Source organism: Hippichthys cyanospilos, chromosome 2, assembly GCF_059441005.1.
Source record: "Hippichthys cyanospilos isolate Australia breed blue-spotted pipefish chromosome 2, RoL_Hcya_1.0, whole genome shotgun sequence".
NCBI lineage: Eukaryota > Metazoa > Chordata > Actinopteri > Syngnathiformes > Syngnathidae > Hippichthys > Hippichthys cyanospilos.
In genome coordinates this window covers 26,945,858-26,961,598 of record NC_142370.1, presented here as the reverse complement: position 1 = coordinate 26,961,598, position 15,741 = coordinate 26,945,858, and the positions used below count along the sequence as shown (strand labels likewise).

General features: G+C 42.4%; 1 protein-coding gene across 2 annotated transcripts in view; it reads left to right on the top strand.

Moving 5' to 3' along the window:
* Nucleotides 1-15,741, top strand: part of wnk3 (WNK lysine deficient protein kinase 3) — a 55,690-nt gene that overhangs the window by 21,338 nt on the left and 18,611 nt on the right. The window contains exons 3-17 of one of the 2 annotated variants that reach the window (XM_088437628.1): nucleotides 3,936-4,108; nucleotides 4,419-4,639; nucleotides 5,501-5,658; nucleotides 5,761-5,849; nucleotides 5,925-6,144; nucleotides 6,420-6,711; nucleotides 6,813-6,928; nucleotides 7,814-8,011; nucleotides 9,978-12,782; nucleotides 12,996-13,039; nucleotides 14,116-14,251; nucleotides 14,343-14,459; nucleotides 15,015-15,116; nucleotides 15,212-15,260; nucleotides 15,346-15,498. In XM_088437628.1, the coding sequence (XP_088293754.1) occupies nucleotides 3,936-4,108; nucleotides 4,419-4,639; nucleotides 5,501-5,658; nucleotides 5,761-5,849; nucleotides 5,925-6,144; nucleotides 6,420-6,711; nucleotides 6,813-6,928; nucleotides 7,814-8,011; nucleotides 9,978-12,782; nucleotides 12,996-13,039; nucleotides 14,116-14,251; nucleotides 14,343-14,459; nucleotides 15,015-15,116; nucleotides 15,212-15,260; nucleotides 15,346-15,498 (4,873 nt within the window). The remainder of the gene's footprint in view (nucleotides 1-3,935; nucleotides 4,109-4,418; nucleotides 4,640-5,500; nucleotides 5,659-5,760; nucleotides 5,850-5,924; nucleotides 6,145-6,419; nucleotides 6,712-6,812; nucleotides 6,929-7,813; nucleotides 8,012-9,977; nucleotides 12,783-12,995; nucleotides 13,040-14,115; nucleotides 14,252-14,342; nucleotides 14,460-15,014; nucleotides 15,117-15,211; nucleotides 15,261-15,345; nucleotides 15,499-15,741) is intronic. The other variant, XM_088437636.1, reaches the window with a different exon arrangement.

The window sequence follows — 15,741 nt, the reverse complement described above, 5'->3', positions numbered from 1 at the left end:
TCCATTCTTGAGCATTAAGCGTATTTGATGACATTTTCAGTAGACAACAAGTGGCGGAATGTTTTTAAAGGTATCAATTGCACCTGGAAAAATAATGTACCGTATTTTCTGCACTATAAGGCGCACCGGATTATAAGGCGCACACTCAATTAATGACATATTTTAAAACATTTCCCATCTATAAGGCGCACCGGATTGTAAGGCGCACCCTCAATTAATGACAATTTAAAACGTTTTCAATCACAATGTAGTAATACTCAAAGTAATAACATTAATAACTCTAAACTCTCAATAGCATAATAACTCAATGTCAATATGAGCAACCTTGTTCAACTGTAAACACACAAAAGAAACAGGTAAAGCTTACTTTATCACTTCATTCCCCATCTACGAATCCCAATCTCAAGGCGCACCATCAAAAAAAGAGGCTTTTGGGTGCGCCTTATAGTGCGGAAAATACGGTAATTATCAAATTAATTCTAGACAAAACATTATCCTTTTACTGGTCAAAATGGCTAAATAAATAACGTATCCCTTTAAAGTTAGCAGAATTAAAGACAGAGCATGTCTAAAAAGCACACAAAAGACCAGTGTCAAGTCTTATTGATATATTTGTATATACAATGGGCTTTTGAGATTGCTATTCCAGTTCAAAATGGTCAGTGAACTTGGCCTAGTGGCCTCTCTTTCTAATCTGGCATGTGGCCCAGCCCCTTTTCCAGCTATCTATCTTGTTACCGAGGGCTGTTGTGGCTTACAGTAATCTAATCCCAACCACCCGCCACCTCGGACTGCCAAATGCCGGATGCTTACTTGCACATTACGGAATCAAATGCACCAAATTGGACCTGTGTCTTAAGAACCAAACAAAGCTCCTCCTGTATGAACTCGCCTTGTTTATGTTCTCACTTCCTAATTCACAAGATGATCAATCTAAACATCTAGCCAGTGAGCCTTTTATGAGGTTATTTCTGGGATAGTTAGACCTGTTCAGCCAGATGTCTGATCAGCCACAACAATATCTGTGTGTGGTCCGTCATGAGCAAAAAGGTGCCGCCAAACTACGGTAATAAATATATTTAATTTAGCAGCAGCACCGCTGACAACCGTTGAGTATGGATGCAGATGGGGGACAAGGTTTTGCGCAGGTCTTTTCTAGCCATAATTGAACTCTGTGTGAACTGTACAGCCTCAAAGACGACTTGATGCCTGCCGCACTAAGGAGACACCCAGCATCTGCTGAGGCAGCATTCGTCTCGCATTGTGCTCGACACTCGGGATCGTGCTTCGACCGAAAGCTCCCAAACGTGTTTATCACGGACGATATTATTAAAACACGATCAGTTGGGAAAGGGACCGGCGCACTTGGTGTATAACGTTGTCAGGCACGTTTACACAAGCGTTACCTAAGGTAGTTGCTGAGGCCAAGCGTGACGGTGAGCCTCGACTTATTCTTAGCCATAATAGTGCAACAAAGAGCAGCCTGGTTTTCTGTTGATGTTACGAGAGGAGGGCTGGAGAGGACGTCTCCAGCACTACTTCCACAAAAGGACACTGAATGCATTTTGAAAGAAATGGGGAAACAGGACTTGCGAAAGCAGAATTGTCGGGAGAGTATTACATGATTGTCATTTCAGACCTCTTTTATATGTCCCTCATTTGCGAGAAATTTGCTTTGATAAAGCTAAAGAAATTGATAGCATTGATTTGTGGAAAACCTGCCTATTTTAAATGACATTTATTTTTAGTAGCGTCTGCGATACGAGCATCTGCCTCGAGATGTTCTTTGTATTTTTTGTTAGCTTTTGCCTGAACACAAAATATTACACCTCATTATCATTAAACCATCTACAAATATATGTTATTTGAGGATGAGACCTAATACATGAAGTTCCTTGGATTCTGTATTTGTGGAAAAAGCAGTCAACAACAGTTGCAAGTGACAGCTCTAAAAATAGTGCACTGGATTCTCCGCGATATTTCAAACGCTTCGATGTTTTTGCGTGAAAAATATTCTTGTGGCTGCATCTTCATATTCATTAACACTTCATTCTTTTCTTTACCTGACATCCACGGTACTTGCACTGTTGTGCCAAGAAACAGAGAGAAGAAAACACTCTACCCTACACATTGTGCCTCTTCTCACAATGATTTTTGCTGTCATGTGAATGAATTGGATTTTTGCCTTATGCTTTTTTTTTTTTTTTGTCAGCCATTCTGGAGATGTGTACTCAACTGTGTTGGGAGGGGGGAGTTGAAGGCACAGGCTTGGCACTGTTGCAACGCTGTGCGGCTACTGGCATCTAGAGGGCCTTCGTTGTATGTGCAAGACAAAAATTCGCGGTAGCAGAAGTCCATAGAACAATAAATGCTGTGTATATGGTCAAGAGTAACAAAAGTTTTGCAATTACATCAACTGCTGAGGCTATCTAAGTCATTTTAATTAAAGTCTGACACCTGTTTGGAGGACTCGTTTTTAGCTCTGTTGTTTCATGGCTCAGCCCAGGCCACTTGATTTTGTTTTCAGTGAGTTTGCCAGTGCATCAATCGAAAATGGCTTCGCACACCCGCCGATGAATTTCATATTGTTTTTCATTTAAAAAATCTTAACTACAATTGAATGTGCTCACAAGAGTCTGTTCAGGGTCTATTGAGAGAGGTATGAGATCATCAACAGTTGAAAAGGACCAAAGAGGACAAATAGGCAAGAATACATTACCTGGGGCGCCATCATTTAAGCAGTTTACACAGCATCTCTCATTGGCATTCTTATTTGAAACATACCCACATCAATTCCTATACACTATTTAGCGGAACGAGCCTAACTAATGATTGCAGAATGCAGACGGGAGTTACAATTGTTACGGTGTTGTTTCTTGATTCTTCAAATCTTGCAAATGATTGTGACTTGGTGACCCTTAGGAGATAAAGTAGTGAAGTCTGTGATATTTTTGGTGAAATAGCTTTCTTGTGTGTGCTTCAGTACATTTGTATATGAAAGTGATAAATGAATGACTGCAAATGCTCCTTATTTGCTGGCGATAATTAATGTGCAGGCTGGAATAGCGAGCCAGAGCATTGCATATAGCAGTGCGACCCACCGGGAAATCGTCAGAAAGTCCTGATTATCACTCAAGGCTTGCCTGTTATGATGTCAGTTGAGTGCAGTTTAACCTTGTAGTGCTCTGACCTTGTATTTTGTCCCATGTTTTCCAACCTCTAAAACATGTCCCACTTCTATTGTAAAATCACTAATGACTCCATTCACACAGTCCATGTCTGATGCTTGCATCTCCTATAACTCTTATGGGAACCGAAAGTCTGCATGCCGGTTCAGCCTTCACTGTAGCATTACCCCATCAAATTACACAATGCGCCCATGTGGCGATGGACTTGGTGATGAATTGGTGAAAACGTGATATAAATGTGAAGTATATATGGTAAGAGTTTTTTTTAAGCTGAATAGTCTGTGGCTATAAATGTCATTTTTGGTTTGATTCTCATTGAGATATTATATTACGCTTTTCACAGAGTCAGTGCATGTGGTTTTAGCTGCTTACAATTCACTAATGACTAGTCCAGGGTGTGATTGGTTAATTCTGAACACAGTCGTATTCTAAATTATAGGACTGTAGCTACACTTGGGTGACAACATCATCTCATCATTCTTTTTTCACCTAAGTTCTATAAATTAGTCACATTGATGGTGGAAAAGTTTTGAAATGATTTATCTAAGTCTCATTATTGTGATTACAAAAACCTGGCATTGTGACAGTGTATTGAATTGGTTTTAACATAAATAACAAGTTGAAGTGGGGTCCCCCCCTTCCTTGCATTCTTTTCTAAAACGTTAAGACATCGCTGCTGGCGGGGAATCGAGCGGGATATCTGATGGACGGCAATTGATGTCATCCCATATGTATCTCTAATCTCAGGACCGCAAGCTGACCAAGGCAGAGCAGCAGCGCTTCAAGGAAGAGGCGGAGATGTTGAAGGGGCTTCAGCATCCCAACATTGTGCGTTTCTATGACTCGTGGGAGTCTGTACTCCGTGGCAAAAAGTGCATCGTCCTCGTCACTGAACTCATGACCTCGGGAACACTCAAAACGTTAGTACTGATTTTTATCTATTGCTGACTTCACGGCATAAGCTTATTTGCCATTTGTAGCACAATATAAAGGTGTCACGTTTTGTCCAGTTAAAACATCGTCATCCAGAATAAACTATTATTTTGTATTCGTTGGCTGCGTCGTTGAACGAAGAAATGTTCTCCATTTGTGGTTTGAAGTAGTTCCTTTGAAATGTTACCCTAATACATTCTACCCCTCAGTTGAATCGCAATTTATTCATTTATATCAATTTATTTCCTGTATAATATTTTGTCCTATCAATATTTTTTAAACGGTCTGTTTGTGCAGGTACCTAAAGCGCTTTAAGGTGATGAAACCCAAGGTGCTGAGGAGCTGGTGTCGACAAATCCTGAAGGGCCTTCATTTCCTGCACACCAGGACGCCTCCCATTGTGCACAGGGATCTCAAATGTGACAACATCTTCATCACTGGCCCCACCGGTTCTGTGAAAATAGGTGATCTGGGACTTGCAACCCTCATGAGGACTTCTTTTGCCAAAAGCGTCATAGGTAGGCATCTTTAAGTGACAACGTCATTTTGAAATCAATGCTTGCATGGTTGCAACATCAGCAAAGGTTAGGGTGTATAAATAAGAAGTGCCCCCAGAGTATACTGTCTGAGTATTGACAGTCTTAAAATGTATGCGGGCAGCCTTTAAACAAGCTTAGAGTAATAGTCGAACATTTTAAGCAGAGAGAAGCAGATGCAGTACCCTGAAAAGTCTGCTGATGGTTTGTGTCGAGGTTTACAGTGCTTGAAAAAAGTATTTTCCTCCTCTAAGTATGATTTCTGCGGGTTTTGTTTACGAGCAAAGGTTTTTTTTTCATCGGACCAATAATAATATCACATTGAGACGTATATCAAACACAGTATTTAGGTGATTATTTTATTCACCACAGGGTGGGGGTGGGGGTGGGGGGCATAGAAACCTCTCTGACCCTCTGTGAAAAAGTAATTGCCCCCTAAACCTCAAAGCGGGTTTTGCCTCCTTCGGCAGCGATAACTGAAATCAGACAAGCGATAATTGGTGATGAGTCTTTCACACTGCTGTGGAGGAATTTTGGACCACTCCCCTTTGCAGAATTGTTTCAACTTTGCCATATTGGAGGGTATTCTAGCATGAAATGCCCCGACTGGTCCTGAGAAAGCAGAGCAGCCCCAGACCATCACACTGCCTCCACCATGCTTAACTGTTGGCAACATATTCTTTTCTTTTGTTTTTGTGAGTTCCAAATTGGTAGACATGTGAGTTAGCGGGAAACATATGTGCTTGTTTTTGTCACAAACATATAGTACACAACTTTAAAACACAGTAGTCCTAATTGGTCTTTAATAGGGACAAACTGTATTGACCTGTTACACCCCAACAGGAACCCCAGAGTTTATGGCTCCTGAGATGTATGAAGAGCATTATGATGAGTCTGTGGATGTCTACGCCTTTGGAATGTGCATGTTGGAGATGGCGACTTCCGAATATCCCTACTCCGAGTGCCAAAATGCTGCTCAGATTTATCGCAAAGTTACAAGCGTGAGTCGGTTTGGCATGACGTAAAAAAAAAAAAAAAAAAAAGAGACAAGAGTTAAGTTGATCATCTTGTGTGAAAATGATTTTCCGCGTGCTTTTCTGCAGGGTATTAAACCAGCCAGCTTTGATAAAGTGAATGACCCAGAGATAAAAGAGATTATTGAAGGTTGTATTCGTCAGAATAAAAGCCAGAGGTAAGTCTTCTTTGAAATTGGTGCCAGAAACGTGATTTTCCACATCTCCCGTTACCCTAATCTTTCCACACACAGGCTCTCTATTCGAGACCTCCTGAACCACGCGTTCTTTGGTGAAGACACGGGTGTCCGCGTGGAGTTGGCAGAGGAAGACACGGGCACCCAGGACTGTTTAGCTCTAAGGATTTGGGTTGAGGAGCCTAAAAAACTGAAGGGGAAACACAAAGATAACGAGGCCATCGAGTTTAGCTATGACTTGGAGAATGACAGTGCTGAGGAAGTAGCTCTTGAGATGGTGAGACGCTGCAATAAAGTGACGCTGGTCCAACTGATATTTGGTCAAATGTGAAAACCATCTGAGTCCAGTAATACGGCATTTTTTATTTTTTATATTCGTGGCCGGTTCTGGCCCTAGTTTTCCTAGACATTCGCCTGGTGCTAACGGGACAAGCCACAGACAACCAACGGCAACTCAAAATGTTACTCGAAATGTTACTCCTAGAGCTTCAATGTACAGTATTAGTGTGCTGTATATACTAATTGTCTTTCTCTTTCCGTCTATTGTCATAGGTAAAGTCAGGCTTCTTCCACGAGAGTGATGCCAAGGTGGTTGGGAAATCCATTCGGGATAGAGTCAATCTGATCAAGAAATCACGGGAGCGACGGCAGCAACAGCTGCTCCAGCAACAGCAGCAAGGGTTTGAAGAAAGGCGTGACTCCACTTTGTCCTCCTGCAACCCCTCAATGTTATCTGACCCATCATCGCTGGGGGGCGGAGCTACTGGAGGAGGAGGGCAGGAGTCTGACAACCTGCCAGAAGTGGACCCAAGTGTTGTCAAAGAGGCAACACTATGCCTGCCAGGTAAAGTAGAATTCAAAATCATAATGAAACTGTTTAACGATGGCTTTAAGACATTGCCGGATTTCTTTTTCCTCTCATGTTTTCTTTTTTTAACTTGTTAGGGGAAAATCCTGGGTCTGCCAGCTTTGATTCGTATGCTAGTGCGCAAAGCCAGCCCCACCCTCAGCCAGGGGAATCACTCACCTTCTCACAGACTTCTCAACCCATCTCTACATCTGTATGTATATAGAACATGTGATTTGGGACCCATAGTACATGATACAGTATGCAGATTACGCACTATGCGATATCTACATCGCATAGCTACATTGCAGATGTTTTTAATAATGCATCACCCCACACGTTGTACTGTTGAAATTTGGGGTTATTTGATTCATTTTGCAATGGTTTTTTTAACGTTGTGCAATGGGCTGGGCGATATGGCCAAAAAAAAAAATAATATTAATAATAATAATAAAATAAAAATCTCAATTTTCTACAATCATTCTGGACAATTACAATTTTACGCGATTTAATGGAAGGAATAAACCCAACAAATATTTATGTAAAGGTTAGATGTATTATAAAAATCCTGTCAAATATTCAGAGAAAATCCGTTTTAATGTAAACTTAACATTTATAACTTTTGCATAACATGCTTAAAGAGTTGCCCTATTCATTTTGTTATTTTTAGCAGAAATCATGTCCGTATTTTGCTTAATTAATTTGAGAACCAAATTATCTTACTAAAGTATTAGTATCGTGCACAATGAATACCTATTTTTTTTCTACTTGGTGTCGACTGAAAATGACATCACCTGTGCACAGGGCTCAGGTAAAGATCTATTGTTGGTCATGTGATTGATTGGTTGTTACCTGAGCCTTCAGCACATGTGATGCCATTTTCAGCCATCAGCAATTGATAAACTGTGTTTTTAAAAGTATAAATTGTACATGAAAATATTTTAGTAAGCAAATGAACTCGTTCAATCCCAACTATGAATTTTAGGTCATTATTGGCCAGGCCCCTGGCAGAAAACTCATCTCCCAATGTTTTTAATAAGATGTTTTAATAAGATTTTTAAAAATTGATTGAAAATCCACCATGTGATTTGGCCTATAGTGCACTGCTGTACTGGTGAATCCTCCGAGGCTCCCGATTGGTGAGGGTGGAGGTGTTCCAAGTTTCCCTGTTGGCCAGAGTGTCAGTTTGTCCAGCCTTGGTCAAACCAGAGGCCCAGCTGTTGTTGGTCAAAACTTTCTTCAGCCCACTGCCATGGTTCAACAGGTATCGCCATGTATACCTCAGCAGTATTTTCAGGTGAAAAGAGCTATAACGCTTAACCTGTAATCACTTGTTCTTACAAGTGGCCTGCAGCACTCCACTGTCGTACCAATTAGGGTTTGTACCAGGCCCACCTCATCGACACAAAATGATTCTCATGATGTATATTTTCAGGCTTTATCATTGTTTTGAGTATTTTTTGTTTTGTTTCAAGTTTTTCTTGTTTCCCTCTGTCTCGTGTTAATTTCACATTTCCTCTTTAGGTTTTGTTTCCACCTGTTGTTGTCAACCCAGTCCCTCGTGTAAACCGATCAGCTTCGTCCAGCCACTCGTGTCTTGTCCAGGTGTTCCTCATTGTCTTATCGGGGCGGGATGGAATTTTTATTGTGACTATTTGTTTTTTTTTTTTTTTCATGTTTTTGTTGAATGCGTTCTTTATATGCGTTCGTTCACGTTACATAAACAAACGCGACTTCTAATCTGACTGCGAGGTGTCCGTGACGTGACACATCTGTGCACAAAACACGACGTCGCGTGATGTGCACCCCAAAATTCGACATGGTACAGTCAGTACAGGAATAAATATGGTCCAGCATGCAGAGGCTCTTCTTATCATTTCATATCACCAGAATAGTGAGGCAGGAGGATTGTTTTGGGGATATTAGACCATGGTCCTCAATCCCCTCATTTGATCGCGACGTCTACTAAAAATGATGTCAAAATAAATTAACCATCTGCGTGGCTGAATTACTACTATCAGCACAAATGTCAACTTCATGCTTCATTTTTGAAGTCTCCCTCCCAGGCACTCTCACCAGCCTACATGGAGTATATTTGCCTTTTGATGACAAATAGCTCGTGTTTGTACGGATGAGCATTTATGCATACTGTAAATGCATCCGAATCGTATGGATAACAATGCATTCAAAAATATCAGCTAATATGTTGCATATGCACAAAACAACTCTGAATCTGAATTTAGCTGCAATAGGAAAATTAGCATGAGTTCCCGGTTTGTTCTGTCCTTGTCTGGTCATCGTTCTTTGCCATGTGTGGTGAGCCTTTCCTCCTGTGCCTTTTTGAGACTATTTCTTTTTTGTTAATCAATCCTATTTTTTTCCCTTCACTTTTTCTGTTCTTTGCTTCCTGCATTTGGGACTTAACTCGACCATGCACACTTCGTACCTAAGCAGATTCATCCCATGCCATATCTTACTTTTATAAGTGCATATTGCTTTTTTATGATGACATCTAGGAGATTTTTGTTGTTTTTTCATTTCCTACATCATCCCTAACACTAATGATCAAGAATAAAAAACGTCTAATCACTAGTTTACATTGTATAGATTGTTTTACTTTTCTGTATTTTATTGTTGCTTCAAATCCGCTCCTTATTGCTCCTTTTCTTGATTACTTTATCTCCAACCACAAATCATTTCCATAATTCTCTTATACTGTCTCTGACTGCATGCTGCACAAGGTTCCCCTCAGATCTTTAGTGGAGATGCGATCTAAAATCTATTACAGGGTGTCTGTGGATCCTTAAAAAGGCCTTAAAATTAAATTCACAGTTCATGTAATGCACACTCCTATTGCTCAAATTAATGAATGATGCCTTAGATTGAAACCACACGAAATATACTAGGTCTTGTATTTGGCTTCCTTAACCCTTGTGCAGTAATTTGACCGATCTTTACATCAAAGGCATTTCACATCAAAGCGAAAGCTTTGAAGAAAAACACCAGGGAGCTGTTGCTGTTGTGGAAGAAAACGACCCCAAAATGATCAAAATGCTACACCAGGGTTAAACCTGTTACTATCCTGTTTTAATTTTAGATAAGGCTCCCTCCACTCTAAAATGTGGGAAACCATGTTCTATTAAATGTGTTTATTGTTACGGCAAAGCTTATTCTTACCTAATGTTTACTACTTTCTCCCCCCCCCCCCCACCCCCGCCCCCTTCTTTCAACACGAATCTTCAATGTGCCATATCACTGAACAGTCACAAACATTCCCATCTGATGCATTTCAAACTGCCGCCCCCCAAGCAGCACTGGCCCCCTCACATTCATACATCACCACTGTTTCCCCGCAAGTTCTCACTTCATCCATGTCACTCAGTGATCCTACTGGGCTTGTGGTGACTATTGTTCCCTTCACTCAGCAGCCCCAGCCTGAGGCCCCTGCCATGCAGCTCACTGACACTATTCAGCAGCCAGCTCCCCAACAAACACATCCTCTTCAGACTATTGTTCAACCACAGTTAGGGCTAGGTGGCCCGGTGTCCATGGTTCAGCAGCAGCAGCAACGAATGGAGACCCAGGTTTCTCTGCCAAACCAACACTTAAGCAGAGGTCAGCCTTCAGCGGGACATCTTCAAGAGAGCCTTCCAGCTATAGCGGACCTGCAACATCAACATGAGCCTCGGCAGCAGATCTGTGTACATCAGACCCTTCCCTCAGCTCCACAGGAACAAGCGGCAAGAGCAGGTATGGAGCCACAAGCTTTGTTGCCGTCGCCACCAGGGGAGCATTCTCAACTAGTCAAGGGCTCCGGTGAGCAGCTCACCATCCATCCGCAACAACAACAACAAACCTTGTTACACCAGCAACAGCATGTTTTAGGGCTCCAGGAAGATCAAACATTTACTATCCGAATTGATCAGCAACAAGCTCACCTGGAGCAGCAACAAATCCCAGCACACAAGCACATATTGGATCAGCAGCAAGCTATTATTCAACAACAGCATCAAGCCATGCCGTCGCAAGCCCTTTCACAACACCATTTAGGTCATCAGGAGCCGAAACAGTTGTTTCGACAAATGGAAAATCCCCAGGTAAGGCTACACGAAGATCCGCCGAAGCAGCGGCAAGTGATGCATCAGCAGCCCCAGCCAACTCAACAGGAACAACAACAAGGTCTCTTACAACAGCAGCAGCTTGTATTACAGCAGCAGCAACTACAACAACAGCAACAAATCCAGCAACAAGCTCTTCTGCAACAGCAGCAGCAGCAAGAAGTTCTGCCTCAGCACGAGCAAATGGAGAGACTGAAACAGCAGACTGGATTGCAACAAGTTCAAGAGAAGCAACAGTGCCAAGCCGCCATAGCTCAGTATAATCAAACAGAAAAACAAGAGTCCGTCTCATCTCTCCGAAACAGCAATGACGAACAAAAACCACAGAAGCAATCTGAAATGCTTCAGGCATGCACCCCTCAACTAAATACCATTCAGTTCACAGCTCATAACGCCGTAGCACGACAACAAGCTGCACTGATCTTACAGCAGCAGCAGCAAGCGTATTCTACTCCGCCGAAGCATGTTCCAGTGACAGGGGAATCTCATGTTCCACTTAGAATTCCACTTAATTCTGAAGTCATTCAACATCATGCTCATGTTGCTTACCCAGCTTCGGGACCCATGGCCATCCAGTCTGTTGAGACATCAGGTGTTATTCCAGCTCAAACACTCTCCCAGCAAGGACAAAGTGAAACTCATGGCCAGAACCCAGGCAATGTTCCGGTCCAACATATCAGCCGGTCTACCACGCACGCAGCTCAAATGATGCTTGACTCCCATGTTGTTCCTGTGGTTGTAAGTACCCAAGGGCAGGCACAAATTGTCATCCAGGCCCATGAGGTTCAAGGTACCTATCCTGAACAAACAGCTTTTTCTTCAAAACAAGCGTCTGCTTTGCCACTCATCCTGGCTCCGCCATTGCAGCCAACAGTGTGTCCGTCCCATACATCTGCTGATATTAAGCTTGTGGGCCAACAAAGTCAAGTTGCTGCCCAACCTCCAGCAACAACAACGTCTGGGCAGATACAGCATGAGACTCTTGTTCGTCATAATGTTCAAATGTCAGGCATGCTGCAGCCTCAGCTCCAGCAACAAACTCCATGTCAGACTCTTCTCCAGTCCCAAAGTCATATTCCGGCAAACCTTTTGACCACTCAGGTCGCTAAGTCTGCTGGAATTGACACAACCAATATCAGTTCTCTGGTAGATCCATCTTGCGTTGTTACCACTGCAGTCAATATTCCAGTTGTCCTGGCCCAGCAGCAGCCATTAGGAAGCACCGCAAATGCCTCAGTCATTCAGGCCATCTCCCGGCCACAGCTAGCGATGCTTTCTCAAGTTCAGCAACCACCACCACCTTCCTTAATCCAGTTGCCAGTTGAGCCTATCCTCCTCCCAAGTCAGCCAAATTGCGCTCTCAGTCAGGCTGTGGTTGGCGTGGATGAGGTTGAGCTGCCAGCACAGCGCCAGCTTGCTGCGCATCGCGACATACAGCTAGCATCCAGTAATGTGACCGATCACCATTCCCGCACTACTGGCCTCCCGTGCAAAAGTGAAACGACAAGCGTCGTACCTTATCCTCAGCACCAGGCCAAGCACACGCTGCCTGTGCTCACTCACACACTTTCCGATCTTCAGGCCCAGTCACACTTGCAGACACAGACACAGACAGGCACTCAAAAGCAGGCTCATTCTCACACGCAGGCGCCAACCGTTGAAGCGCCTGCTCTTCTCCATGCGAACTTCCCTGTACATCAAATAGCCATGAGCCCTTCTCACACCTCGTCACCCCTGTCATCACTGCCATCCCACAATCCTGCTCCTGCCACCCCTGCGCCAGAGCTACCATCTCCACCAGCAACCCAGGTCCCTTTACCAGGGCAAGGGAACTTTATACCCGACTCACCTCCGCCTGCTGCCGCTATAGAGTCACTTAATTGTCATGTCCCCAGTCTGCCCCAAGCCTTGCCGCAAGACTGTGACATTTCCCAGCCGATCATTTCTCAGGTACAGGAAGAATGTGTGGAGATGTTTTGACTGTGGGTTTAATAGCAATTTGCTGGTGGAACGATTGAGTGTAAATATGTTTGATTCAAAACTAACACATTTTCTTTCTAAAAAGTATTATAATTGTGTTACCACTCCACTTACATTCATTGCTGATGTTCTATATCCTGTGCCTTTTTGTCTTTATATTTATTTCATCAATGTATTCCTCAGGATTGTCTTCTACTGTCAAATACGGAACGCACTTCCTCAAATGGGTATGTCTGTTTTCACACGTCTATCCCAGTCTGCCCATCATCATTCATTTTATAACTAACTAACATAAGGTTCATAAAAGCGTAATAGTAAGCAGCTGGTGAAAAATTCCTAGTTATGATAATATGTAGATAAAGAAATCTTAGTTTGCATGCTTGTTATATTTTGTATGCAATATTTTTCTTCTTACAAACAAATCCAGTGGTGCTTTGAGATACAAGTGACCTAAATTATAAGATGAAATACCAGTCATCCTTCAGCTATGTTTTTGCTTTGAAGTGCAAAAATTTGAGTGCCAAGTACTGTATGGTGCCAGTGAACTCAACTCCACAACTATCAATGGTTTGGTAGATGGTGAACGGGGGGGGGGGTCATGTTGAGGTTTATCATCACACTAAACATAACACAAAGAATTACACAATTTGTTTTGAAAACAACCAAATAACTTGACCTTAAAGGGACAATCTGTAAGATTTAGACCATTTTTCATTAAAAAGGAATACATTGAATGGTCATAAATTTTAAAACTTGAATATAAATGTGTTCTTAACGAGCGGCCGTACGTTTTAAATATTGTCAAAGGTCTAGTTATCATTCGATATTACATGCGGGAGGCACTCCTCCGGAGGCTGCCATGTCTGTTATAGCTACGGACAACAGTAAATCCAGCACCTCCTGCTGTCCGTAATGAAAAATGGTCTCAATCTTACACATTGTCCTGTTAATTCATTCAGGTTTGATTTATGTTCAAGTTAACACCACTCCAACCAAAATAGCATCATCATAACTCTTTAAGCAGCAGATACGGGATTTAGAACAAACAGAGCAGGACATATACACTGTAGACAAAATGACAACACTTCTGCGTATTACATGACACATTCTAAAGTATAGTATTATCGAATGCTACATTTTCTTTCTATGGGGGGGTGACCAGTGATTAGTGCAATTTCCTATGATTTCAATGTGTGTTACTGTGTGGTATCTCAAGAAAGCACTGTATTTAAAGTTGTATTTGTCTTAAATTACTGACCCCCCCCCCCCCCCCCCCCACACACACACACACACACACACACAGGTCAGTGCCAGCAAATGGAGAAGAAACTGCTTTTCCCTTGACCAATGGCAAATTAGAAAAAGTAAAGGGGCAGAGAAGAGCGTCTTCTGTGAGACCCGAGAAGGTTTCACATCAGTTTCAACTGAGTATGCTTCAGGTGAAAACACACAACAACTTATTAACAAATTTTACATGCCCAAGTTTGCATGATGATGCATGATGGTGTTTTCTTCATTATTCTTACTTAGGTGTCAGGCAGTGGGGATAATATGGTGGAGTGCCAGTTGGAGACCCATAGTAACAAAATGGTGACATTTAAATTTGATATGGAAGGAGATGCACCTGAGGACATTGCAGATTATATGGTAAACGACTCATGCATGACATTGTCTGCAGTATTTCATCTTTAAGTTCTTAATCTGAACATGGGGCACACAAAAGCAAACATTTTGCCTAAATAACCCCCTTTTGGAAACGAGAGAGATCCAAGAGAGATGTCCGTCTGTTGGTCTATCCGTTCATCCATCCATCCATCTGTTCATCCATCCGTTCATCCATCCATCCATCCAACCATCCATTTTCTTATTCTGTTTACTTGGGGCTTGGTCATTGGGACAGGAGTTTTAGCAGGGAAACCCAGACTCACCCTCTCTCATGCTACTCCAGCTCTTCTGAGAGAATTTTAGATGTTCACAGAACAGCTGCGAGACACAATTTCTGCAGAGTGTCCTGAGTCATCCCCAATAAAAATAAGCTAAATTAATTTGCAAAGCTTTTTTGCCCAGCCCCTTTCTGTGAGTGGAGCATGGTTTCAAAGTATGGCCATTTTTAAGAGCATTCACCATAAAAATGTAGTTGCAAGACCCATTTGTCTTTGCTCACAACTTTAATGATTTTGTTGTGCTGTGTTTTGTTTCAAGGTGGAGGAAGTCTTTGTCCTTGATGTGGAGAAAGAAAAGTTTGTTGAAGAGCTCAGAGCTATAGTTGCAAAAGCGCAGGAAATACTTCAACAACATTCACTTGTATGTTAATTTTTGTGATCAATATGACCTGTACAATCTGTTTGATCCCTAATTTTTGTTTTTGTTTAATTATCGTTTTCATGTTCCCCTTTCAGACTGGGTCCACTGATCAGTTACAAGTCAGCACTCCCACTAGTTCTACATGTAAGTTGATAATAATCTTTTCAGGTTTTTCCCAATATTGTAGCAAGGCAAAACAAATTGAAAATGTGTGTGTATGATTTATTAGCCGAATCCATACCGCATTCCTCCCCGGTGGGACGCTGGCGTTTCTTTATCAACCAGACCATTCGCCACAGAGACTCTCTCTCTAGCCAGGGGACTGCCACGACCCCTCCCACTGGAGAATTAAGGACACTCCCATCCCCCCAAAAAGATGAAGGTGAGCTCAAGCATCGCTTAGAGTGCCTCGCTGTTTCATGGATTCATACCGACAGGCTCCGCCCCCTTTCTGTGCAGCTTGCCAAATGTTCCCAACGACAAACCGCACAATGTTGACAAAACACTCTGCACCGGCAAACATTTGAGAACATGCCCAAAAGGAAGCGATGAGTTAACTCTAAGCGTACGCGCTGCGGGCGTTCCTACAAGGCACGCGATTGGTTTATACTCATCGACCAATGAG